Source organism: Paroedura picta, chromosome 18, assembly GCF_049243985.1.
Source record: "Paroedura picta isolate Pp20150507F chromosome 18, Ppicta_v3.0, whole genome shotgun sequence".
Lineage (NCBI taxonomy): Eukaryota > Metazoa > Chordata > Lepidosauria > Squamata > Gekkonidae > Paroedura > Paroedura picta.
In genome coordinates, this window is record NC_135386.1 from 8,101,002 (window position 1) to 8,125,934 (window position 24,933).

Sequence of the window (24,933 nt, forward strand, 5' to 3'; positions counted from 1 at the left end):
TACAAGTTTAACCACCTTCAGCCAGTCTATTATTAGATTATTTTCAAGGACGTAGGCTTTGATAGTTGTTTTTCTTGGGAATATTTGTTGCGATGCTTTCAACTTTATTGTAAAATACGTTATTTTTTACAATTCTTTGGTCTTAGTGTTGGGTGTTCTTAAAGAAGCACTAGAAGTGCTTCGTCAGACTTAGATGCTTTGTGTAACTTTTTGAAAAAGCATGTTCTGGACTTTTAAAGTGTTGGTTTCCTTTGACAAATGGTCTTGCTAGGCAGCATTACTAGCTGTATATTCAAGGCGCTGTTAAAAATGCACTAAAAAACAAACCTGTACTATAAAATTAACAGGATGAAACACAGTACTGTATAGGAAGAATTAATGTATCCCATTATTGTAGTGAAATATGTTATTTCTTCTGTGTAGAAAGGAGGGTTGTGTATATAGGTGTGTGATTAAAAAAAATATTGATCCCAAACATAAGCTTGATCTGTCAACATTTGTAGTTGTAGGAAATGAATTATATTTGCTAGGTTGAATCACAAAAAAAATGTGACAGTCTTGAACAGCACCTGTTAGTTTTCATGAGCCTTGCCCTGGAAATGTATTTGGATGATTATGCTTATATTTCTGTTCACACATTGCCCTGGAAATGTATTTGGATGATATGCTTATATTTCTGTTCACACGTAACAGATTTAATGTGCAGTAGGGATACCACACCGCAGCTTATTCAGCTGAATGCTTCAGGAGATGTGAATAAATTCTATTGTGAATATATGCTGAAGTGAAAAGAACTAGACCGAATGTCCTGGAAATTGAGCTCAGTGTTTTTTAAACTGTCCTTAAAGGGGTGGTAGCAGACATAACCTTTAGAACTCCTGGTGGCCACATTTCTGTCAGTGAGGCTCTAAGGCAGCCATTCTCAACCAAGGTTTCATGAAACTCTGGGGTTTCTTGATGATAGCCCTGGAAAGATTTCCCAAAAGGGTAGGAGTTAATTGATTTTTAATCTATTTTTAAATTTGTTAAAACATTTATCGGGTGCTATGACCATATGTGGTCATGTCGACACCCCCACACACAATGGCCAATGGTGGGCTAGAGAGGGTGGGAAGGGGAGGAGCTACTGGTGGGTGTATGCAGAGCCATGCTTCCCAGCCGTATTCTACATGATTCTGAGGTTTCTTGAAGCCTGAAGAACGTTTCAGGGGTTTCTCAATAGTAAAAAAAGTCAAGAAAGCCTGCTGTAAGGCCAGAAGTAACCTTACCAAGGAAACGTATCTGGGAAAGGGCTCAGCATCTTTTCCCCACCTTTGCTTCTCTGGTTTCAAATTCTTTTGTGACCAGTTTCCTACCATATGGATCATCTTGCACTCATGTCAGATTAACTCTTAAGTCCTGTTAAAACCAGCGAGCTTTCAAGAACACAACTAAGTACTTTATTCCTGCCGCCATTACTAGAACTCAGAGATTATTAACTTTCTGTGGATCCCCCATCCCTTTGTCAGCTTGCTTATCCACGACCGCATACTTCCAGAGCGTGGCGAGGCAGAAACGCTTAGCCAAGGCAAGTTGCAGTAATTTTCTTTGATTAGCACTGATTTATTCTACTAATACAATAAATGTGTCACAGCTGTGTATATAGTCTGCACATTTAATTGCAAACAGTAGTTTGGAGGGCTAAACGGTAGCTGACACTGATAATCATAAAGAGCAAATTGACAATCTTATGTGGCATATTCGCCGCAGTGTTTTCAGCCCAGGAAAAGGAGAAGGGGAGCGCTGAAGAACATAGGGCATGATCTAGCCAAACCTTAGTACTTAGAGGTTGGTTGCTTTTCAAAAGGAGCATCTGGCTTTCTCCCAGTAAATCAGTGCGGTGTATCCAACCATCTGCTGACTTCATGGTGCTGGACTTTCTCACTTCCACCTCGACTGGAACCGGTGGAGCTCACCATTTTGTTTCAGGGGGAGGTCAGTGGAGTCTGAGGAGTATCGTGGTGGCCAAACAGAGAGAGGGAATTGGAAATTGTTGCCACCCCCATCCTTGGCAGATGCAGATTACAATATCTTGGAGGAGCTACATGGTCAGATACGCCCCACTGGATTTTAGCTCAGCTTTGGTTTCATCACGCCTGCGCTTGCTAACTTTTGCACTCAGTTCCGTCTGAGCAGCGCTTGGTACCCTGAACTGCGGGTGGGGAGAAAGAGAAGCAAAGGGCCCTTTGAAAGTGTGTTAAAGACCATGAGGCTGGGAGTTCGATCCCAGCAGCCGGCTCAAAGTTGACTCAGCCTTCCATCCTTCCGAGGTCGGTAAAATGAGGACCCAGCTTGCTGGGGGGTAAACGGTAATGACTGGGGAAGGCACTGGCAAACCACCCCGTATTGAGTCTGCCATGAAAACGCTGGAGGGCGTCACCCCAAGGGTCAGACATGACTCGGTGCTTGCACAGGGGACACCTTTACCTTTTTTTACCTTGCCTTTTCACTTGACTGGGAATCTGCATGTCGAAATCTTCCTCCATAAACGAAGCTGGGGCAAGAGCCCGTAACATGGCTTAACGGGGATCGGCATGGCCATCCTAGGCAAATCCCTCCGAGCCACAATTTAACTTCTGCCGTAACCCTGGGAATGCTATCAGGCCGAACTGGAAAGGAGAAAATGGCATCTGATATTTTGCATTTGTAGGTTGCTCCGTCGGAGAGATTTCCATTGTGCAGATTGCTGCAGGCTGTCGTTTTTGTCTGCCATCCAGCGCACATTGGCCCAGAGTGTTGTGTACTAGACATTATGTCTGGTCATAGAAATGGGGTGGGGGTGGGTGGGGGGAGCCTCTGAGCCAGCCCGCTCCGCTGTTCCTTTAGAATCAAAAGCATATGAAACAAACGCAGCTTAATAATGTTTTTATATATATATATAAATAACATCAATTTAAATAACTTAAAACAATAACGTTCATCTATAACTTAAAATAAAGTTTAATGCTGTAACAACAGGAAAAAAAAGCATGAATAACGGTGGGGGGAGGTGGGAAATACCAGAAGCCATATACCCTAACAGGAATTATATAAAAAGATAGGCTATGTTACATTTTAAAAAAACAAAACAAAAAACAACCGTATGATATCTGAATTTTTTTTAACTTCGTCGTTATATAAAAGGATATTTTGAGGAAAGTGAGATGAAGTACATTTCCCTTATTAATACTATATTATATACACTATTTTGCAACATCTTTCAGAGCAGCATTAGGTATTTGAGCTAATACAGGTGAACATTTTGCAATGGCGCAACCTTTCTCTTCCACGCTAGCTTTCTCGTTTGAGTTCCACAGTGATCGAATGTTTCTTTCTTTCTTTCTTTCTTTCTTTCTTTCTTTCTTTCTTTCTTTCTTTCTTTCTTTCTTTCTTTCTTTCTTTCTTTCTTTCTCCTTTCTTTCTTTCTTTCTCTCTTTCTTTCTTTCTTTCTTTTTTTTCTTTCTTAAACTCACACTTTATTTGTTCTCCTGGGACGTCCTCAGCCTCTCCCACGAGTACCGACTGTCGATCCGGAGATTCATCCCAGCAGCCTTCAAGTCCGATGTATTTTACACAAACAGTTTTTTTTTTTTAAATCTGCTTTATTATTTATTTATTTATTTAATTATTTATTTATTATAGCAGCCATGTTTAATTAAGCAGATAGGTTTTCTTTTAAATTAAAAAAATACTGTCAGATAATCAAGTCACGACTTAAAACGCTCCGTTAAAGAGTCGATTTTAACTTAAGGCTCTGCAACGCTACTCTTCTACTAACGTAAGGATTGTACAACTCTTTACAATTTTTTACAACTTTTAGTTACTAAAATCTGATTTTGTGTATATTTTTTTCTTTCCCCCCCCCCCCCCTCTTCTTAAAAGGCAGTCTCTTAGAAATAAACATACATGCGCAAGTCCAGCTTGGTCAGTGTTTCAGTAGTATTCCAGCTTCTCCTTCTTGCACGTTCAAACCGTTCCCCCTTTTTAAAATGAAACTGTTTTTTATTTTTGCTGGAACTGGTTCTCCATAGATAATGTGTGATTAGGAGGCGGCAAATGGAAGGAAATGAGAAGAAACGTCTTCCTTACTTGTTCTCTGGCCTCTTTTAGGGGCACCGTTCTGCTTCAACGCAATATACATCTCTTTCCCTTTGTGTGTCCAATTTGCTGAAGCATACGTATTGTAATGGTTTTCTTCAATCAGTTCGATGAAGTTGCAGTCCTCGTTGCACACTTTCTGTTAACAAAGAAAGCAAAGCAGTGTCAACCGGTACTAAACCAGGTTCCACGTGGGCCTAATCTGCACACAATAGATAATGCACTTTCAATGCACTTTAGAAGTAGATTTTCCTGTTCTGCACTGGAAAATCCAGCTGCCAAAGCACATTGAAAGTGCATTATCCTTTGTGTGCAGACTAGGCCCTGGTGGAACGAGCTCCCCGAGGAGACCAGAGCCCTGCCCGAACTTCCACAGTTCCACAGGGCCTGCCAAAGGGAGCTCTTCCACCAGGCATTCGCTAGAGGCCGACCGACCGAGAACATCTGCTGCCCCCCCCAGACGCCCTTCCACGACTGAACAAATTTGATCTCCCCATTGTTGTTGTTCTTTATGTTGTGTTATAAATTGTTACTTGATTGTTATGATGTATTGAAACTATGTTATAGATTAAATTATTATAATGTTCCATGTAAAAATTTCATAATGCTCCAGGTAAACCACCCAGAGCTGTAAAGAATGGGCGGTATAAAAATCCAAATAAATAAATGGACACCGGGCTGTATGGGAAGATGCGGTATCCCAGAACGATATTATCAGCGGATGAAAGGGTATATTTGAGCCATATGTCTTTTTTTATTTGGCAAATTTTTGTCATTTCCTTTAAAGGGGAATGCACTTTAATTCAGAAACATTTCTATCTAGGTTTGTACATTCAAGATTTCACATGTCATGGTATGTTGTCGAAGGAAGTCCACAATCTTTTTGTGCAGGGCCCTGGGGAATTCTGCCTCCTAGGCTTTTGGTTGTTTACATAATTGCAATCTGCTACAATCTCAATGAGGTGGCTTGATGGAGTCACTGAAGCAGTCGGTGCAAACTTAAATGGATTCCGGGGAATGGTAGAGGACATTGTCTATGGGGTCGCGATGGGTCGGACACGACTTCGCACCTAACAACAACAACAACAATCTCAAACAGCCTTTCTCACCTTTGTTACCGTTGAGAACCCCCTGAAACATTCTTTAGGCTTCGAGAAACCCGAGAAGTGGTGCGATCATGCAGAATATGGTTGGGAAACAGAGATATGTACACGCCCACCTGGGTTCCCTCCCCTTCCCAGCCCCTCCAGGCCACTTTGGCAAGCAGGGTGGGTCGACATGATCATATATAATTATATCACCCAATAAATATTATACATATTTTTAAAAATATATTAAAAATTAATTAACTCCCATTTGGGAAGCCCTTACAGGGTCATCAAGAGACCCCAGGGTTTCACAAAACCCTGGTTGAGAAAGCCTGATCTAGAAACAGGTTTCTCCATACAGCTGTGCTATCTGTGTACACACAGTTGTTGGGAGGTGGGGATGAGGAATGTGGCGGTCTGCACTCAACAGCATGTTGTGCAGGGACTCAAGGTAGGCAACCTTTCTGGCTTAAATGCCAAAATAGAAATGCAGTATCTACATGTGAAGATGTTGATGTGCTGGCCAACAAAAGTGGGGTGAGGAATTTGTTAGGCATCTGCTGATGGATTGACACGGCAGAGGAAGAATGATGCAACCAAGCTCTTTTTACAAAGCAAATCTATACCTCAAATGCAAGCTAGACAATTGCGGTAATACCTTTCCATAGAGTTTTCCAGACTTGTTCATGGCTAGAAAGTATTCACTTGCCACTCCTTTGATTGCCACTATTCCAACTGCCACTGTTCTTATTTCGAGGATACCTGTGAAGAATAACAGTGAGAACTGTACAATAAAATCAGAGTCCAGTAGCACTAAGACCAACAAAGATTTAATAAAGGCGTGAGCTTTCGAGGGCAAGCACCCTTTGTCAGACTAACTGTAGTAGAACTGTAGTGTCTCCATTCAGCTCCTGTCATAACAACACAAGGTTATTTGCCATCATTGTTCTAGAATGTTTCTTGGAAAAAGTAATCTAGTGGTGAGAAGGGCCACCTTTTGCTATCACTAGTTGCTAGACTTTTAAAATAAAGAGCAAAACCTGAGCCTTTGAGAAGCTCCAAACCCTCTCAATAACCAGGCTTCATTTGAAGAAAGAAAGAGGTTTATTGAAGAGGAGATCCTTTACCTAGATCGGCAAAGAGTGGCCAAGGATCAGCCCAGGGTAACCCGCCCCTCCCCTCTCAACATCCAACGGTTTTGGTGGTATAGTTTTGGGAGATTCTTCATTTACTTGTATAGTTTTACTGAGAAAGGCAAACTATATTGTAAATGCTAAAAAAAAGACAACCGGTGAACAGCACAGTAGCACTAGGATTACAGAATTAGGGAACAGTACGAACAGCAAACTAACACAGGTTATATTATAAACAAATCCAAATATGGATCATAAGGTAAATATATTAAAAGCAGGTGATACCTACAATAATTATTGCAGTGGGATACAATCTGATCTGAGCTGTTTATGATACTAAAATTCTAGTCGCATTAAAAATATCCTCTCGGATATGACAGATATGTATAGTCTGCAGAATTGGGGGGCTGTTCCAGAGCTCTTCAGATACCATAATCTCCTCCTCTCATTCCATAAGGTGAGAGCTATTACTAACAATGCACATGAAAGAACATTTGTGAGGTTTTCTTTTTTACTTGGTGGGTGGTACCATGTGATATACGTACTCTGTTTCCATGAAAAATGTTAAGTGCGGTCTGCATTAGATTGTGCCTTTAATGTAAATAAATTATGCCTATCTCTGATATATGACCACACATACTTTTCACGCTAGTGGTCAGGGGTATATTTACAAACCATCAATGTGCTGTAAAGCAAACTGCGTGATTTTAGTTAGATTTCTCCTCTCCTCCGGGATGAATGTGCATGGGTTTTCATCTTAGTGCCACCTCTTTGCCAAGAGCACAGTGACTCTCAGAACTTGCCAGAGATGAAAAACAGACACGGTGATTACGGGGGAGATAAAGTATCCGTCTGACCTTTATGGCCTTTGAAAGCTGGTAAGCATTGGGAATACAGTGTAGCTGTATCTCCCAGACACAACTGAAATGTACTGTTGGAACATTTCCCACCCCCATCTCGATCAGATGAGTTTAACCCTTAGAGCAGTGGTAGTCAAACTACGGCCCTCCAGATGTCCATGGACTACAATTCCCATGAGCCCCTGCCCTCAAATGCTGGCAGGGGCTCATGGAAACTGTAGTCCAAGGACATCTGGAGGGCCGCAGTTTGACTAACCCTGCCTTAGAATATTTGGAAGCAATTATGGTTTCCCCCTCCAAAATGGAGGTAGAAATCTTCCTGACCTATCAAGGAAAATCTCCTTGCAGAACAAAACCCGCTCTTGGGCATATGAGTATAAAAGGATGACGGCTTGATGGGGCGGAGTGGAGAGGAGAGAAAGGCATCTGCACTTCCTGTGCATCTTGCTGGTGTTGTCTCCTATGGATGACTGACGACAGGCTGTCCTTTTTTCCAGAGGGAGGAACTTCCTTTTTCTGCCTCATCCAAGGTGCCCTCTGTAAAAGTAATTGTACGCAAGAGTCCTGCAGCGTTAGATCATGCTAGCCTAGATGCCCCAGGTTAGCATGATCTCAGTCTCAGAAGCCAGGCAGGATGGGCCTTGGCTAGTACATGGGTGAGAGATCACGTAACGTGTGCCTGTAAAGCAATTCGGGGTTTTTTACAGGCCTAGATAGTTCCAAGACGTATCCCGGAAAATGTGAACTTGTACGGGTGTAAATGCAGACAATGACAATAAGCTTAGACAATTTGTTGAGATGTTCTAGTAAACATAAGAAACGACTCCATCGCCAAGCATGCCTTGCTTATTTACTTATCTGCTTTTACGGGTAATTAATAGCCGCAAGAATGAAGTCTGATCATTGGTTTGGTGGTCTCCAAGAATCATCTGACGTTGATCAATTACCGTACAACTCGATACACGTCTAGCACATGTTCACTGACGTCAGTAGATTTGGAATAGAATAACTCTGGATTAGGATTTTTACCATAGCATGTAGGTTTGTCTCTGGAAAATGGTGCTTCTAGTTCCCTGCACCAGGAGAAGCTGGCTTTCGAGTCCTTCAAATGCCATTGTAAATTGCTTTTCCAATGATATGACTTAGTTGAATGGAGAGGGGCGGTTTCAAAGGGAAGCTCTTGGGTGGCTTTTGTTAGGCCCCGACAATAGATTGCCATCTGGGTACCATTAGATAAATGTTGAAATTTTGAGGCTCATCTTAAAACACCGCTTTAGACGGTAAGAACCAAGTTAAGCAGAAGCTTTCGTAAAGCATGCCTAACTGTTTGACTTGATCACTGATTTCATATTCCCCGCCCCCTCAAGATGGTTTTAATTTATGGCTACGGTTGAAAATGTGCCTGCACATGTGGCCTTCATTGCAGTATCTTAACAAAGATCTCAGTCTAGCAAAGCAGTCTTATGTGCAAAGATCGTTTAAGATCATAAGTTAACTCTCTCACAAATTATTATGGCCCCATTATGATAGCTTGGTTGTTTTGCGTTTGAAGCTTCTCCCGACATATTCGGCTTGGTTTGCGTTTGATTTGCTGCGTGCAGTTTTGGAAGTTGTTTTAATCCACGGATTTGTTGTTCCTTTTAAATCGTCCCGAGCCGTATCGGTCCACTACGTGTAGCTACACATACAGTCTGTTTGTAATAAATACAGAAACAATAACCTGAATGAAAAAGAGTCCCAGGGACAGCCAGTTACAAGGACTGTTTCCTTGCGATGAATGATCACTGTCAACTTATTGTGTCCGAATAACAGAAGCCAGGAGACTCCTAAGGTTCGGGATCCCCGTATTCAGCTTAATTATTAATCTTCAGCTTAATTATTTCCTTCTCTATTCTGGAATATGCATAAATATACCACAGGGTTAAAAGAGGGGTGTCCAGTGTGTAGTGGTGAGAGAGGGGAAGAGGGCCTGCAATTTTTCTTAAATCACAATGGGCATTCCCAGATGGCTACAATTCCACCACTGGCACAGTACCTCCATGGCCAAATAAGCCAAGATGGGCGTCTGTAACCCAAACAAAGCAACTCAAAAGAACAAGAAGACCCCCTGAAACAAACGTGCAACTCTTGTGAAGTCAACAACCAATTCCAAGCGATTTGGTTGGATTGCCTGTGCCTGAAATATGGCCAGAAATGTTCCACTTTATACAAGAATTAGGTCAATATTCGCCTCACTGAAGACTTTGTGTTATCATGTCCCAATACATTCAGTGTGGTTTCCCGCCCCCCCCCCCCGCCCCTTTCTTTCCTTCCAAGAAGGCGACTGTTGGCTACAGCCCATTCATCCACTTTAGCAACAACAAGTTAAACGTTATACAAGAAACAAAAAGTACAAGGAAGACGAGCTTTTATTTAGAACATAATTTCTGTTTCATTGGGACTCGAGGCACTCCATCGCCAACCGATATCTTGTATAATGAGAGTGTTGAGGTCATCGGCATCTTGGTCGGCAGGTCGGACACAGCAAACTGAATGCTGGAGCCTGTTTTCCAAATTGGCCATGTGGTTGTTCTTAAATCCTGTAGTCCATGGACATCTGGAGGACCACAGGTTGACTACTCCTGCTGTAGAGTATTGTGCAACTGAATTCTCCCCTGAGGGTTGGTGGTGGGAAACCTTCAATGTCTGAGCGGAAGTTAGCCATAACCTTTCTTCCTTTTTTTATTGAGAGGAGCATTCAGACATGCAGTCTTCACACTTGTCAACAAAGAACAGCTTAGCCATCTCATCTGAGATTTATATGGACTCCGCGAAAAGGGCAAATGGTTATTTGAAACCACTCTCCTTTATCTGCCAAGCGGAGGAATCTTTGAAGCGAACAGGATTTGTACCGGGAGTGTTTTCTAAGCGAGGCTGTAAGTTTTTAAACGAGTCCATCTGTATCTCTTTGGGTGGGTTTCCTCGGGTTGCTATATCTAACCACTTCTGGGAGGTAACTGGATGGCACGCAAGGGAACGAGAGCGACCAGAACGTCCCGCTGAGAATAAGGGTTTGGACAGGGCTCAGTCATAAGCATACCAGCTCATTATCCGAATCAGAGATTGGAGGAAGCAGAAACGACCTCCATCTCCATGAATCTAGAAGCTGAGTCTGAAGCAAACAAGGCTTTGGAACGGAACACGGAGTCCATGTAAAAATGAGGCCCTTGTTCTGAATTTTAGTGTGAGTTCTGGAGTTGGGAAACAGGGGAGAGAAGACTTGGATGGGCTGCAGCAAGCTTGTGTTTCTAATTAATGGATGTTGGGAGTGCTTGCGTTTTGAGTTTAGATGACCTTTAAAGATGACACAAGGCCAAGCCAGACCTCTGCTTCATTGTTTATACGGTCGTACTTTAAATGCAGTCGAAGCTCTTTGCTTGTTTGAGAGTTTTGAAACAAGGACATTAGTCAAGGAGATATACCACTAGGAAGGGTCAGTGTCATGATCCAGGAGGAGTCATTTCTGATGGGCTTCCATAAAGTCACCAGTGATGTACGACATGCTTTGATCAGCTGACTTTGCATGGGAAAAGCTTTTGTTGCCAAGCCATGTAGATCTCTTTTCACTTTATTAAATTAGGTTTGCCTTTGCATTACCACTGCCTGAGCAGTGTATGATGACCTAAGAGATTAGTCCATTCGTTTATAATATACAAAGAGTAATCTGAACAGAAGAAGAGTTGGTTCTTCTAGGCTGTTCTTCTCTACCAAAAGGAGTCTCAAAGTGGCTTGCATGCGCCCTCCCTTCCCTCTCCCCACAACAGACACCCTGTGAGGGAGGTGAGGCTGAGACAGCCCTGATATTACTGAAGAAGAAAAGTTGGTTCTTATATACTGCTTTTCTCTGCTCAAAGGAGTGTATTTATTGGGTTAGCATGATTCTATGGTGATCTATTTTATAAGTTGCTCAGCAACCGACACTGTTCAGAAATACCTTAAGGATAGGAAAGCCATAACTGATTAATGCATAGAGTCTTTCCAGGTGATGAACCTGGGGGTTACTTCACTCCCCCTCCCCAGCAGCCTTAAAGTGGTTGTGTTGGAACGCATAGGCAGCCCCGATTCTCAGTTTTCCGTTTCAGTTTCACTAAATGAAGCCATAATAATGATGAATGAAATAAGGTGGTTCTGAGTTGTTTCTCTCCAGGGCTGGCTGCTGAACGTTGCCTATTTAGGTAAGGAAAGGACCCACTCTGTATGTTTTCAAAGGGGTTGTTTCTGCTCCAGTTAATGAGGTTAAACTTTGTCGGAAAAGATTTCCAAAAGCAAAATATTCTCCTAGCTTTTGTATCCTCCTAGAGCATATTCCGAAAGAGCGGCCAGCAAAACTGTCTTCCCAGACGTAGCTCACAAGAGGCTCTTCTCTCAAGAGAGGGAAGGAAAGCCCATAAAACAAAGACATAAAAGGGGGGGGGCTGGATTTTGCCACATGATTAGTCAGCCATATAAAGTTATTCTCTGAAGCTTTTGGCAGACGAACAGAAAGAGGTGGTGAGATGTCTGAAGGCTGAGGTTGTACGAAATTTCATCTTCCTTTGCAAAGGTGTCAGCGGGGAAAGCGGCATATAAGAACCAACTCTTCTTCTTCTTGAGTAATCTCAGGGCTCTCTCAGCCCCACTTCCTTCACAGGGTGTCTGTTGTGGGGAGAGGAAAGGGAAGGCGATTGTAAGCCGCTTTGAGACTCCTTCGGGTAGAAAATAGTGGCATATAAGAACCAACTCTTCTTCTTCTTCTTCTTCTTCTTCTTCTTCTTCTTCTTCTTCTTCTTCTTCTTCTTCTTCTTCTTCTTCTTGCTGCTGTACTGATCTTCATTGGAGCACCTTCTGTTCTGATTCCCACCTGTTATCAGCTGGTAAAATATGAGTAAAACATGTATGGCAGTTGCCCAATACTTTGAACATCGGGCTATTTAATATTTCTTTAGCAAGCCCTCCCCTATGCCCTGTGGTATGGATCAGGTTCTGTCCCAGATGGCCTATAATTTACATTCAACAGATAAGATGAACAGGAGGATCATGACTTCTGAATGAGTACCGAGTAAGGAAGAATCAGGAAGCCACATTGGTTCATAAAATACTTTGCTGGAGAAGAACAGTAAGAAGAAGGATTAGTAAAGAAGACAAAGAGGAGGACATGGCTTAGAAAATAAGGCTATTTCAGGCAGTTAGAGCCAGATGGGAGACAAGAGAGAGACACTTAGATGGTTGGTATTCGAGAGGGAGAGCCGTCTGGGAGGGTGGTATAAAAATCTAATAAATAAATACATAAATAAAAGGAGTGCAAAGAGAGAAAAAGGGAGATGAGTGGAGAAACCAGGATGTCAATAGGATCCAAATCCTAGAAAAGTATTGAAAGCACAGTGTAATTTGAAGTCGTGAGAAGAGACTTTTAGTCTGGAAAAGGCTATTGTGAAAGCAGTTTTGGAGCAGGAAAATACATCATTTTTCTGAGAGAATCATCAAACAGAGCTCTTTAAGGCAGTGGAGATGAATCAAAACTGCCGGGTATCGCCGCAAGTAATCCAGAAAGAGGTTATAATCATCAAAGGATATCTTAACATCCCATTCAGCTGTGCAACTCATCCAAGAAACTAAACGTTTAACAAGCGCAAAAGCGCTGGGGCATTGTTCTGAAGGACTGCAGCCCTTGCTGAGACCCTTTTAACGATCCCGAGCAGTGGAAAATTGACACGGCTTCACAGAGATCCATGAAAACACGATCCTTTTAATACTAGGCAGAGGCAGGTCTTGGTATATGCAGGGGAGAGACCACCAAAGTTATGAACCTTCTTTGTCATGTGGGTCCCAGCACCCCTTTCCATAGGAACTCAGGGAAGCAGCTGTTCTTTCCCAACCCGAAGCCAGTATAAAACAGTCTATTAAATTACACGTGAATTAATGCTGAGAACATAAGCAACAACTTCCTCGGGCATATGTTTCCAGCTGTCAGGAGCTATTTGGCACCTCCGGAGGCCTCAAGTTTCCGAACGGTTTTGATGTTTATGGCATGTAAAGGGCGAGAGGTAACCACATCTCGCTACCTTCGACAGTCTTGGTTTTCATCACCTTAAAGCTGAAGGCCCACACAAGGCTTACGTGGCCCTCTCCTGTTTCCCCGCGAGCTCATTGGGTGGGTCCCCCTCCCCATCTGACCCAGGATCATGTTAAGGAGCGTGCTTTGCAAAGAAATGTGTGTATTCTCAAGGATTCAGAGAAAGGCGTGTTATGGACCCTCCTAGTAATGCTTAGGAGGGGGAATCTGTCTTTCTGAGTTGATCTGTCTTTCTGAATTCTCTCCCCCTGAAACTAAGTCTGAAGTCCGTATATACTTGGTGCCCAAAGCTGGTCCCAAGATACCCTCAGATCCCTGTTTCGTCCCTCTGTTGTGTCCCTTGCTGCAAAAATGTATTGCAATCTCCATGGAAAAGGAGCCTGTTTTCTGCATTTGTTACCTGGTTCATTAGTGGTACTGAAGAAGAAGAAGAGTTAGTCCTTATAGGCCGTTTTTCTCTACCCAAAGGAGTCTCAAAGCGGCTTCCAGTCGCCTTCCCTTTCCTCTCCCCACAACAGACACCCTGTGAGGTGGGTGAGGCTGAGAGAGCTCTGATATCACTGCTGAGTCAGAACAGCTTTATCAGTGCTGTGGTGAGCCCAAGGTCACCCAGCTGGCTGCAAGTGGGGGAGCAGGGAATCAAATGTGGCTCACCAGATTAGAAGTCTGCACTCCTAACCACTACACCAAGCTGGCTCTCAAACTGGGGTGTGTCCAAATGTGATCACACCTGCCCGAAAATGGTTGCCCCGAAGCTGCAAAAAGTACAGAAAAGGGGCAACCAAAATGATCAAGAGTTGGCGTGCTTTCTTGGAAGGGAAACAGGATGATTACCTCAAGCCAAAGCCTAACCTGGCTCCCTGATGGGTGCTACCAGACCTCTGAAGAGAGATATGAGACACTCTGAAGAGTGTTTGGCAACACAAGCATGTTGGAAGGCTTCTTTGAAGGCTAGACAAGATCAGTGGAAAGATTTTGCATTTCTGTCTCAGTCGTCCCTCCAAGAATACTACTTGCAGCCATGGAAAATAGCAATTAATACATTCGAGTATTGGTCTGAAACAGCAGATCAAATTTTGAGTCCAGAGGCACATTTAAGACTACAAAGTTATATTATTTTGTGTGCACTTCCTTGAATAAAACTTTTGTTGGTCTTAAGGTGCCCCATGACTCCAAATTTGTTCAGCCATTAATAAAGCTAAAGGAACAGCTTTCCCTCCTCTTCTGCGGTCCTCGAACTTAGTAAAGCTATCAAGCCAACACAATCTCAATGCTCTACACGTAAAAAGTAACCATGTAAAAACAAATTGATCAAGGCATGCAAATGAGAACAATAGAATAATTGCTTTGTGTTTCTTGTTTTGGTGGATTTTCTTGGCAAAGGGTCTGTTATATTAGGAATAGTTTTGATTTGAGCTATTAACAGTAAGCCCCACTTGGGTTTTCTCATAATAGAATGAAGTTTTCTCCCTTCCCCCCCCCCCGGTGGAAATAAACAGTTATTATGTTTTATTACTTCTCATCAGGCTGTCATAATCTCTGAAGTATATATACTAGAATTCACATGCTGGCTGCAAATGCTGCATTCCAGAAATATCTCCCCCATAAACTAGGTCTTGAAAACGTGTCTTGTTAAATTAGAATCTCTGTGGATTAAATCTACTTGATACATCATTCCAGGCAAAATTATAGGGAGGCTGTGCGTTGGGCCTGAAGAAGCCCAGGGCAGGGCAGGGAAAAGCTGCTTAGCCTTTCTTCCCTTTTGGAACTCATATGCAGCTGCCAGCACTGTGGAAGAAAGGCTATGTAAGAGACTGTGGTCACAGGTGGTTGGGAGGGTTTGTGAGAAGAGGAAGGAGGGCATGGTTGGGGGGGGGGCTGGTAGTGGGCAGAAACAGGTCCCGGCCAAAACCTAGAGCCAGCACTATTTCACTCTCGGTTCCCCCAAGGTGATCTTTTCAAAACAGAGAGCTTCCTGTCGTGCATGGATTGAGCTTTTCTCTGCTGCAGGCTGAAAATATTGGCAATATTACAACTGAGATAAAGTCAGCATTATATATCTCCTGGGTAAATTGCTAGCATCTCCATTTAAGTTTCACAAAATCCTTAATTTGCCACGCTTGGTCATTATAGGTTTTACGAGTGTGTTTCTGAGAAGGCCCTTGATTGAGTCTGGCTGCTGCACACTCTCAGGGAAAGGCGTTAAAACTGTCGGGGTAAAGGGATTTGGGAACTGAACCGAAGCCAGCAAGACCAGCGACTAATCCCAGTGTGCCCCAAGGTTCTGCCGTCCGTCTGACTTTTCCCTTACCAGAGAGGCTGGCTTTGGCCCTATTTCTTTTTTCCTGTTCTTACTGCTCTGCATCCCGTGTATGACAGAGCTGGCAACTTCACACACCATTAACACGGTCCCATTCTTGTTGAATCACAAAAGCTACTTAATGAGACTTGTGTCTGCAGTAGTGTGCATCCTTGGTTCTTGAGACATCAAGAGAGAGGAATGGGAAGGGACTGTAAGCCGCTTTGAGCCTCCTTCGGGTAGGGAAAAGCGGTATATAAGAACCAACTCTTCTTCTTCTTCTTCTAATGGACTACCTACTTCCAAATGAATCTATATGATCACCGTGGTCTTCTTCGGGTGCCACGTGGCTAGATATGTGCAAAAGGATTGGACTACCTTGGAATCTTTCACCACCTTGACTTTGGAAACGATGGAAATCAGATGGGGATACCTCTTTGGGTGCCCCATAGAATTGGACCACCTGCTCCAATCTTTTTGAAACTTGTTATGCTGGCAATTTGGCGCGTCGACTTCAAACCCCCACCCCCGACCATGGGATAGACAGAAAAGCGAAATTTTGGTGCCTATAAACTACCTGATCTCTGCATGGCCGAATTGTGCCTGAATCATGATTTGGTGATTCGGCCAAAGCAGATTCGGGCACTTAATTTAAGGGGAAGTGCAATTCGGATCAGATTAGTCGCTTTTAACTTTTCTGTACCAGTGCAAGAAGTAACACGTCTTAAGAGGATTGTTTGGTTGGTTTTCTAGCCTCCTTGGAGAAATGATTGGAACTGGTTCACTTGTGGCCACCAGTCCTTAAATTCAAACTGTGCCCCGCCATGGTGTTAAAACAATTCTAAATAGTTACTTAGCATAGAAATGCTCTGGGAGACAAAGAGAATAAAACGGCACATTTATCCCGTTTCTCCAATGAGATTTTTTTTCTTTCGAGGGGTGGATTCTTGATGAGATCCGTCGCAAATGGTAAAAACCACAAAAGAGAGATCTGATTTAACCACCAACGCTGGCCAAGGCTGCAACCGTCTCCTATCAGATTTTGTGCCGGCGTGGCACGTCTTGCTAGACGCGAGGTACTACTCCCGTAAAGCCCTGGAGCTCCTTTGCACGGGGAACTGCTCAGTTTAAACGAGCACAGAATCCTGCAGGGCGCTGCTTTTATTTCGGCCAGCCAGCATCCCATTTAAACCAGGCCTATGTTCGCATGACTGGAGCGCCGAGGAAAAACAAGTCTCAAGTTACTTTGGCTCTATCACTTGTTCCTCCAGGACCTTTTCTTTTTGTTTGGTATCACTCTCAAGTCACATTGCTTAGCAAAATACAGGCAGAGGGAAAGAAAATAAACAATGCTAATTGTTACAGCCTAGCAATTACAACATTTTCCTAACTAGGCTTCCCAAGTCTCATCTTTCCTTCCAGTTCACAAATGGATGGGTGCCGAAGGGCGCACAGGGCCGGTTCTTTTAATAGTCAGGAGGTGGGGTGGCTTGCCCAGGCCAATGGGCTGGTTTCCTGCGGCAGGGCACTAGACAGATTGCTCAGAAATGCAAACCTCATATCAGGCTTGCCTGGTTGACCTGGACCAAGTTTTGTGTGATACAGGTGCTGGGCTATCATGCAGTATGTGGACATAGCTTCGTATTAGCTGTAGTCTGGGGTCACTGTGAAGCTATAATTGGCCCAGCGTTATATAAGATACTTGCAAGTGACCTTTGTGGAGCAAACTGTCGTCTTTCTGTTTGTGTTTTGTGGATGTGCCACCCACACTGGGTTTTCAAGTTTTTGGCTGTTGGGCCCCATTTCCAGTTGTCTGATTAACTGACTACCATTACTGGCAGACCAATAGCTGCAGGGCTGTTGGTTACCATGGGTAGAGATTATGCACTGGATTACTGAGTGTGTGTGAAGCCGATTTATGACAACCTCAGCAAGGGGCTCACAGCCGATTTATGACAACCTCAGCAAGGGGCTTTCAAGGCAAATGAGAACTAGAGGTGGTCAACCATGGCATTCCTCTACAAAGTCTTCCTTGGTGGTCTGCTTAGCTTCCAAGATCTGATGAGATCAGGCTATAGGTCATGCTGCCTTCACTGGATTACTGTGCCACCTTGGGTTTTTTAAATCTTCCTGGTGCCTCTTTTTTAGGAATGTGTGTGTGAAACAAAGTGTGGGGCTTCCCTTTTATCTAGATACTTCCAAAGGAACAGCTCTGATCTGGAAGCATCTCTAGCCTGGTGATACCCTCTGGACTCTTGGAAGCCCTTCCCAGGGCTGGTTTATCCGTGACGCACATGTAGCCCATGCTACAGGCTCCGTGCTTCCAGGGCCCCCGTGCACTGCCTTCCCCCCCCATTGATCAGGGCTGTAGCCTTCCACCTTTGCCCTCTTGAAGGACACTTGGAATGACACCCCTTTCTACAGTGGGGGAGGGCTTCCGTCTCCAGTGTTGCTGTTCCCACCACAATTGTACTCCCCCAAATTCTTAAACTGGCTCTGGTGCTCCTGGCCCCGCCAATCCTTAAACCACTCCTGGCCTTTCTCCTCCATTGCCCTTGCAAGAAAGGAAGGGGGTCTTATGCCATCATCAGTACAGATTTCCTTGTATTATATCCATTTCCTCTCTCTGTCATACAGTTAGCCTGGTCTCAGAGCCATTCTGTTGGTCACCTAACGAGATCTCCACGCTCACAGGTACAGAAGCTAGGGTAGTCATTGCCTCTCCTTTTCCGATCCCCCTGGAGACAAATTATACCACCTCTTTGGGACTGGTAATAACATTATTACATACATATTTATATTTATGTTGCTTGCTTTTGAGGGCTACTGACATGATTGAACCTAGAGCCTTGTTGGCCATGAAGTTGTTCCATTCCAGTATAAACTGTGATGTGATGGACAGCAGAACTGGCCTTTTTACAGGAATGCTTTCCACGGGCCTTTTTACGGGAATGCTTTCTACGGGCCTTTTTACGGGCCTTTTTACGGGAACGCTAGAAAGAGCTGTCTGAGTTGTAATAAAGGCCACGACAAGTATTCTGTGCAGTATCAGCCACATGAAAATGCATAACCCCAAAAGAAGCAGGGTTTTTAAATGATTGTTATTGTTTTCTTGAGCATTCAAATTCCTTAAACTGTTTCAAGGGGCACAAAGAGTCTACCAGTCCTCTGACAGCTGGAGATTCTTCAGGATGAGGGAAGCTGAAATTTCTTGGGCTGATACAGCAGGCTTTTGTATGGTCATGGCTAGTTGAAGGAGCATATCAGGGCACGATAAACAGCTGTCCTCAGCTGGAATGCTGAGAGTATATTTCAGAGGTCAACAAGCCCAGCTCAAGTGAGCTCCAAGGTTTTGTTTGCAATATAATGCTCTCTAGAGCTTGTTCTCTTCCTCTCCAGCCACTACACAGCTAGCTACATGGTCCCATAGCAGCATGGTCTTTTCAGCCAGCCTGGCACTCTGTGTTTGCTGACACATGTAATAAAGTTAAGTGTTACAAGGGTGACTGTGTGCTCAAATGGGGAGTCGCTTCCTTGAACCTGGGAGTCCCTCCTTTCCCTTATCTGCATCATTCCTGTTTTATGTAAACCACCCTGAGCCTTCGGGGAGGGCAGTATATAAATATAAATGAACTAGCTTCAAAGCCCATTCCTAAGAACGGGCCTTGAAAGGGTCCCCTCCCCTGGCCCCTGGCCAGGCAGTTTAAGGTGGCCTTGGGTGGCAGCTTGCAGCCAGATCAAGTGGGGTGGGTGGGGGCTGGGCAGCTCGTTAGCAGGGCTGACAGAGCTCCTTAGCAGGCAGCTAGTCAGCTCCTTAGCAATCCTTAATGAGCAGTCAGCAGGCCCGGAAGCCCTGTCAGCAGGACCAGCCTAGCAGGCCAAGAGGCCCTTGTTAGCAGGCTCTCCACTACGAAACTTTGCCTAGGGCCTCTCCCCTTACCTGCTGCTGGCTCCAGGTACTGAGGCAACTGAGAGCAAAGAGGCTAGTGTCCAGGGACGGAAGGCGGGAGCTCCAGGGACAGGGCCAATCAGGGCAAAGCTGGCTGCACCCTGATTGGCCTTATTCCAACTTGGACAGCCGGACACGTCCCACCCCCTAGTCTGTTTCAGAAATATATAGAGGAACAACAATGGATAAGGATTACTTGGGTTGGGCTATTAACAAAAACAGATTGCCTAGGTTGTTAGGCATCAACATCTCATTGGGCCACACGCTACAGTTCCCCCCCCCCCACAAAGCCCCCTCAAGTGTCACAATAAAACCCGAGTCCAGTAGCACCTTTAAGACCAACAAAGATTTATTCAAGGCGTGAGCTTTCAAATGCAAGCACTCTTCCTCAGACTAAGAACTCCCTTACAGTCCATTGTATAAAGCCAAGCCCTATGTTACAATCACATCTGCTCCAATCCCACTATTAGCCAACAGGGACCCCTAGGAATTGTAGTCCTCTGGGACCCTGTGTACTTCAGCACAGAATTCTTAGTGTGTCTAGGCGCATCATTTCCCAAGGTTCTTTGGGTCAGCGATCACGTTGCATGCTTCTAGTGAGTTTTTCCGCCACGCTGCTCTGTTTGTTTCAGCTCGCATGCGTACTTTTTACTCGCTTCTTTTAAGAGCCACGTGGCAAGCTTTTCCCCCTCACATTCCACCAACAATAACACCTCTCACAGTAATTGCAACCCTGTTAAGAAAATGCATTTGAAAATGGACCTGTTTCTTTGTTGCTTTGGCTTAGTATGCCCAAAGTAATCATCGCAATATGACCTGTGTGCAGTTCTGGAGGCCTCACTTCAAGAAGGACGTAGATAAAATTGAAAGGGTACAGAGGAGAGCGATGAAGATGATCTGGGGCCAAGGGACCAAGCCCTATGAAGATAGGTTGAGGGACTTGGGAATGTCCAGCCTGGAGAAAAGGAGGTTGAGAGGGGACATGATAGCCCTCTTTAAGTATTTGAAAGGTTGTCACTTGGAGGAGGGCAGGATGCTGTTCCCATTGGCTGCAGAGGAGAGGACACTCAGTAATGGGTTTAAACTTCAAGTACAACGATATAGGCTAGATATCAGGAAATAAATTTTCACAGTCAGAGTAGTTCAGCAGTGGAATAGGCTGCCTAAGGAGGTGGTGAGCTCCCCCTCACGGGCAGTCTTCAAGCAAAGGTTGGATACACACTTTTCTTGGATGCTTTAGGATGCTTTGGGCTGATCCTGCGTTGAGCAGGGGGTTGGACTAGATGGCCTCTATGGCCCCTTCCAACTCTATGATTCTATGATTCTAACCCAACATTTTAAAGGATCTTGTGTCGTCTTAGTTTCCCGTTAAATGCTCTTGAGGCACTAGTGCGCGGCACGATTCATAAGCATGGAATTGCTTTGGATTCGACTGGCATTGTCGCCATAAATTGTGTGCGAAGATCAGCTGGTGAAATACAAAGTCCGTTGAGAGAGCGAGGCTTTCTAAGTACGTTTCGAGTCACCGATTTGGTTGCCAGCTGCCATTAAGGCAATGCAAGTTTACAGCGTATTGTTTTGGCCATCCGCTAGTTCTGCTGAGCGCTAAAAGAAATGCTCAGACAGAGGAGAAACTTGCACTGTTTTACAGCCTAGCCAAGTGTGCGTTCTGGAAGTGGTCTGATGTGGTTTGTTATCGCAGGCCCCGTGGCCGACTCCACTTGGTTTTCACAGTCCCTCCGTCTTCGTCAGTAACGTGGGAGAGCTCTGTGTGAGTCAGAGGAGGCAACCCAAATTACAAATCGGCTGTAGCCCAATGTGCTTTGCCAAAGGTGATTTCTGCCTTACAACGCATGCCCTGAGATGGAAATGTCCGACCAGGGGAGATAGTTTCTAAGGGAAACGCACCGCCTGCCAAATGCACAAGTTCCATGCCTAATTCTTCAGCAGAACGAATTCTTCCTCCAAGCTGTCTTGGTTTGATGCGGTGGAAGGCTACAGAGGGACTTCCCAGGGACACAAAGTGGGCCGCATAAGCCCACCGCTTTTTGCAAGAAGGGCACTTCCGTGTTTAACTTGAAGAATCACAAATTGCCCTTTTGTTGTTCGGAGGTGAAAAAGTGGTTCCCATCTTGGAGACTCACTTATTTTACTGTATTTCGAGCTCTCCTTTCTCACCTGGACTCAAGGTCAATTACAAAGTGTAAATCATAGTGCGGTCATAAGACTAGGATTACAGCCATCTTAAACAAAGCAGCAGATATTAGCCATTATTAGCTCTCTCTGCCCCACCTGCCTCACAGGGTGTCTGTTGTGGGGAGAGGAAAGGGAAGGCGATTGTAAGCCACTTTGAGACTCCTTCAGGCAATGAAAAGTGGGATATAAAAACCAACTCTTCTTATTCTGATATGGTAAACAATGTAGAGTCTTGAATTATATAAGCATAAAAGCAAAGCAATAAAAGCAGGATAGTACGTACAGTAAATGGATCATACGTGCTATGCCCAGTGAGAAGAAGCCATTCATTCATTCATTCATTCACTCACTCACTCACTCACTCACTCACTCACTCACTCACTCACTCACTCATTCATTCATTCATTCGCTATGTCGAATTGTATACCGCCCCTCTTGGACCAGCTGTCTCAGGGCAGTGAACAACATTTTAAATACGCAATAATTAAACAATAAAAATTAATTATTAATAAAGCAAAAGCAAACATATAAAATATTAAAAGCCATAAATAAGATAGCCGTCAGCACCAATGGTGCATTAACCGTAATTATAAAGATGGTAATGTTGCAAGCAAGAAGTTACTAGGAAGTAGAAGTCAAGGGGAGGGCAGGGGACAAGAAGGGAGGCCCAGATCGTTAGAATTAGTGTTGATTAGTCCTATATGGAGCCTTTGAGAAGGTACTGGAGGTATTTCAGAGCAAGCTGTTCTGAGAGACCAGTGTTACAGCTGTAGGTGCAAAGTCAACATTATTTATCGGGTAAAACATTTTTCAGTGGCAGAAAACACCGTGCCTAAATGCGTTCTGAGAAACAAATCTCTCTTCCTCTCTTATATCAACCATCTTGCATCATAGCCAAATGCTGCAATACCCTGGAGTTCACTTGACCTGTTGGCCAATTCTGAATACAGATTGAGTGAAGTTAGCATTTGTGTCAAGAGTTTATAATATTTCAACCCAGAACAACGTGGCAGTACTGGGTAACAATAAAATTGCTCCATGATATGGTCCCTTTAAAGCTAAGAAAGCTGAAGATTATCTGGTTCATCTCTGTTCCTGCCCTTTCTTAAGATTCGACTCAAAGCCAACTGTTGGGAAGATAGACATAGTAATACCCCATATAGTGCCTTATGGTACAAGAGAAATGGGCAGTCTCATTTGTTTCTACTTTTAAATGTCTAATTCATACATCAGCTGTTTTCCCCAGATGTTGCTGGGCAAAACAAAAAACGGGCCAGTCTTCTTTTTGGTTAATAAATATCAGAAAGCATTTTTGGCATTGTTTTAAATCTCACGTTGCTTTTCTTAAATGACATGATGTTAATTGTCTCTTTGCAATGAAAACTTAGCAGTGAAAACTATGCAGCTTCCGTGGCTGTTTTTCTTGTTTGTTTCTCCCCCCCTCCCCTTCCCGGCTTGGTTCGATGGAAACAAGCTTGAACACCCTGTTCAATAACTTCAGCAGCTCAGATGCCCAAGAAGGTATGTGCTGATAGAGAATAGGGCTTTTCCTATACAACAGTACCAACAAAGTACTGAGATACCTACAAACTAGCCTCTTGTGGCGCAGAGTGGTAAGGCAGCAGACATGCAGTATGAAAGCTTTGCCCATGAGGCTAGGAGTTCAATCCCAGCAGCCGGCTCAAGGTGGACTCAGCCTTCCATCCTTCCGAGGTCGGTAAAATGAGGACCCAGCTTGCTGGGGGGTAAACGGTAATGACTGGGGAAGGCACTGGCAAACCACCCTGTATTGAGTCTGCCATGAAAACGCTGGAGGGCGTCACCCCTAGGGTCAGACATGATTTGGTGCTTGCACAGGGGATACCTTTACCTTTACCTTTTACCTACAAATTAAAACTTTTGAACAAAATGCTACCTAAGCGTCTGATTCACTGGACATTCCAGAATGAATTAAGGTGGCAGATTACTTCATGTCATCTTACAAAGATCAACTGAGATCAGGGGTGGCCAAACGGTAGCTCTCCAGATGTCCATGGACTACAATTCCCATGAGCCTGTGGCTCGTGGGAATTGTAGTCCATGGACATCCGGAGAGCCACAGTTTGGCCACCCCTGACTTAGATAATCTCAGTTCTACCGATTTTGGGCACTTTCTGGATTTCTCCAGCATGATGACCTCAAGGGTTAGATTTCATGATGGGAGACTGCCCTAACTTTTACACTGGCAGAGTTCAAAACACACTCCCCGTCAGGGCCCATAATGGGAAACCAGGAGAAAAATAGGAAGGGATGAGTGGAGCGGGGAGCCACTGAGATGAGAAACTGGCTCCCCTCATCCCCTTGATTTTGCGGGAAGACTGACTGCTAGTAGAATGCTTTTGAGTCAAGAACTGATGGGTAAAGGTCTGGTTATGAGCAAGGCAAAGGAGACAGGAAATGGGTGCAGGCAAAGAGCCCTGTCTAAAAGGCAGAGAAAGAATAAGGCTGAAAGGGAAGGTGGGAAAGGCCTGTCTGCTGCATAATGTTTGATACACAGATACGTTCTCTGGGTTTGTTTCCTTGGAATAAAATATTTGCAAAGAATTAGGTGGGGGAATGGGGTTAATTTTTCCCCAATATTTTTTTATATATAGCATTTCAGATTAGTGTGGTCCTAAGTGGACAGCAGCCCCTTGGCAGGTGCAGAATGACCCCAGCAGTCCTGATCACAAACACTTTGAGGCATTGGCTTCTGTCATTTGTGTCAAAGCTTCTGAGGAAAAGCAAAACTCCCGTTGCCATCAAAACCTTATTGCAGAAGCTCCAGAAAGATGGATTGGATCACTTGCATCCTTTGGCTGCCCTGCCTGCAGCTTCACCTGAGCCAGGACCATTTGTTGTTCTTCTGTCTGCCTGAGTGAATGTAAGAGTTGGGTTATTTGGGGCACTGTTAGAATCCATGCAGTCCTCGTGGTTTACGGTGGCACAGAAGTGAATTTGTTCCAAGATGCCAGTAATTCCTTTCCTCTGAACCATCATGTCTATAAATTCTGTACATGAGTGATTCCAACTGTCCCCCTTCCTTTTTTACCCTTGAACCCCCGTTAGAGGTAAATTGCAACCCATTTGTTAAAGAAAGGCATGGACTATTCACTCAACAGCATGAAGAAAGCGGGGTCTTTTTCTTCTTGTTGAGTTTCGGATCAGCGAAGTCAAGCCTGC

The 24,933-nt window shown here is 44.2% G+C and overlaps 2 protein-coding genes across 4 annotated transcripts in view; one reads left to right on the forward strand and one right to left on the reverse strand.

The window, feature by feature from the left end:
• The window catches only part of FAM227B (family with sequence similarity 227 member B), a 78,515-nt gene that overhangs the window by 15,564 nt on the left and 38,018 nt on the right, over positions 1 to 24,933 (forward strand). The gene's annotated exons all lie outside the window — the stretch shown is intronic.
• Positions 3,881 to 24,933, reverse strand: part of FGF7 (fibroblast growth factor 7) — a 36,169-nt gene continuing 15,116 nt past the window's right edge. The window contains exons 4-5 of the mRNA XM_077317248.1: positions 5,863 to 5,966; positions 3,881 to 4,255 (exon numbers count right to left, since the gene is read on the reverse strand). Coding sequence (XP_077173363.1) covers positions 4,061 to 4,255; positions 5,863 to 5,966 — 299 coding nt within the window. The 3' untranslated portion in view covers positions 3,881 to 4,060. The remainder of the gene's footprint in view (positions 4,256 to 5,862; positions 5,967 to 24,933) is intronic.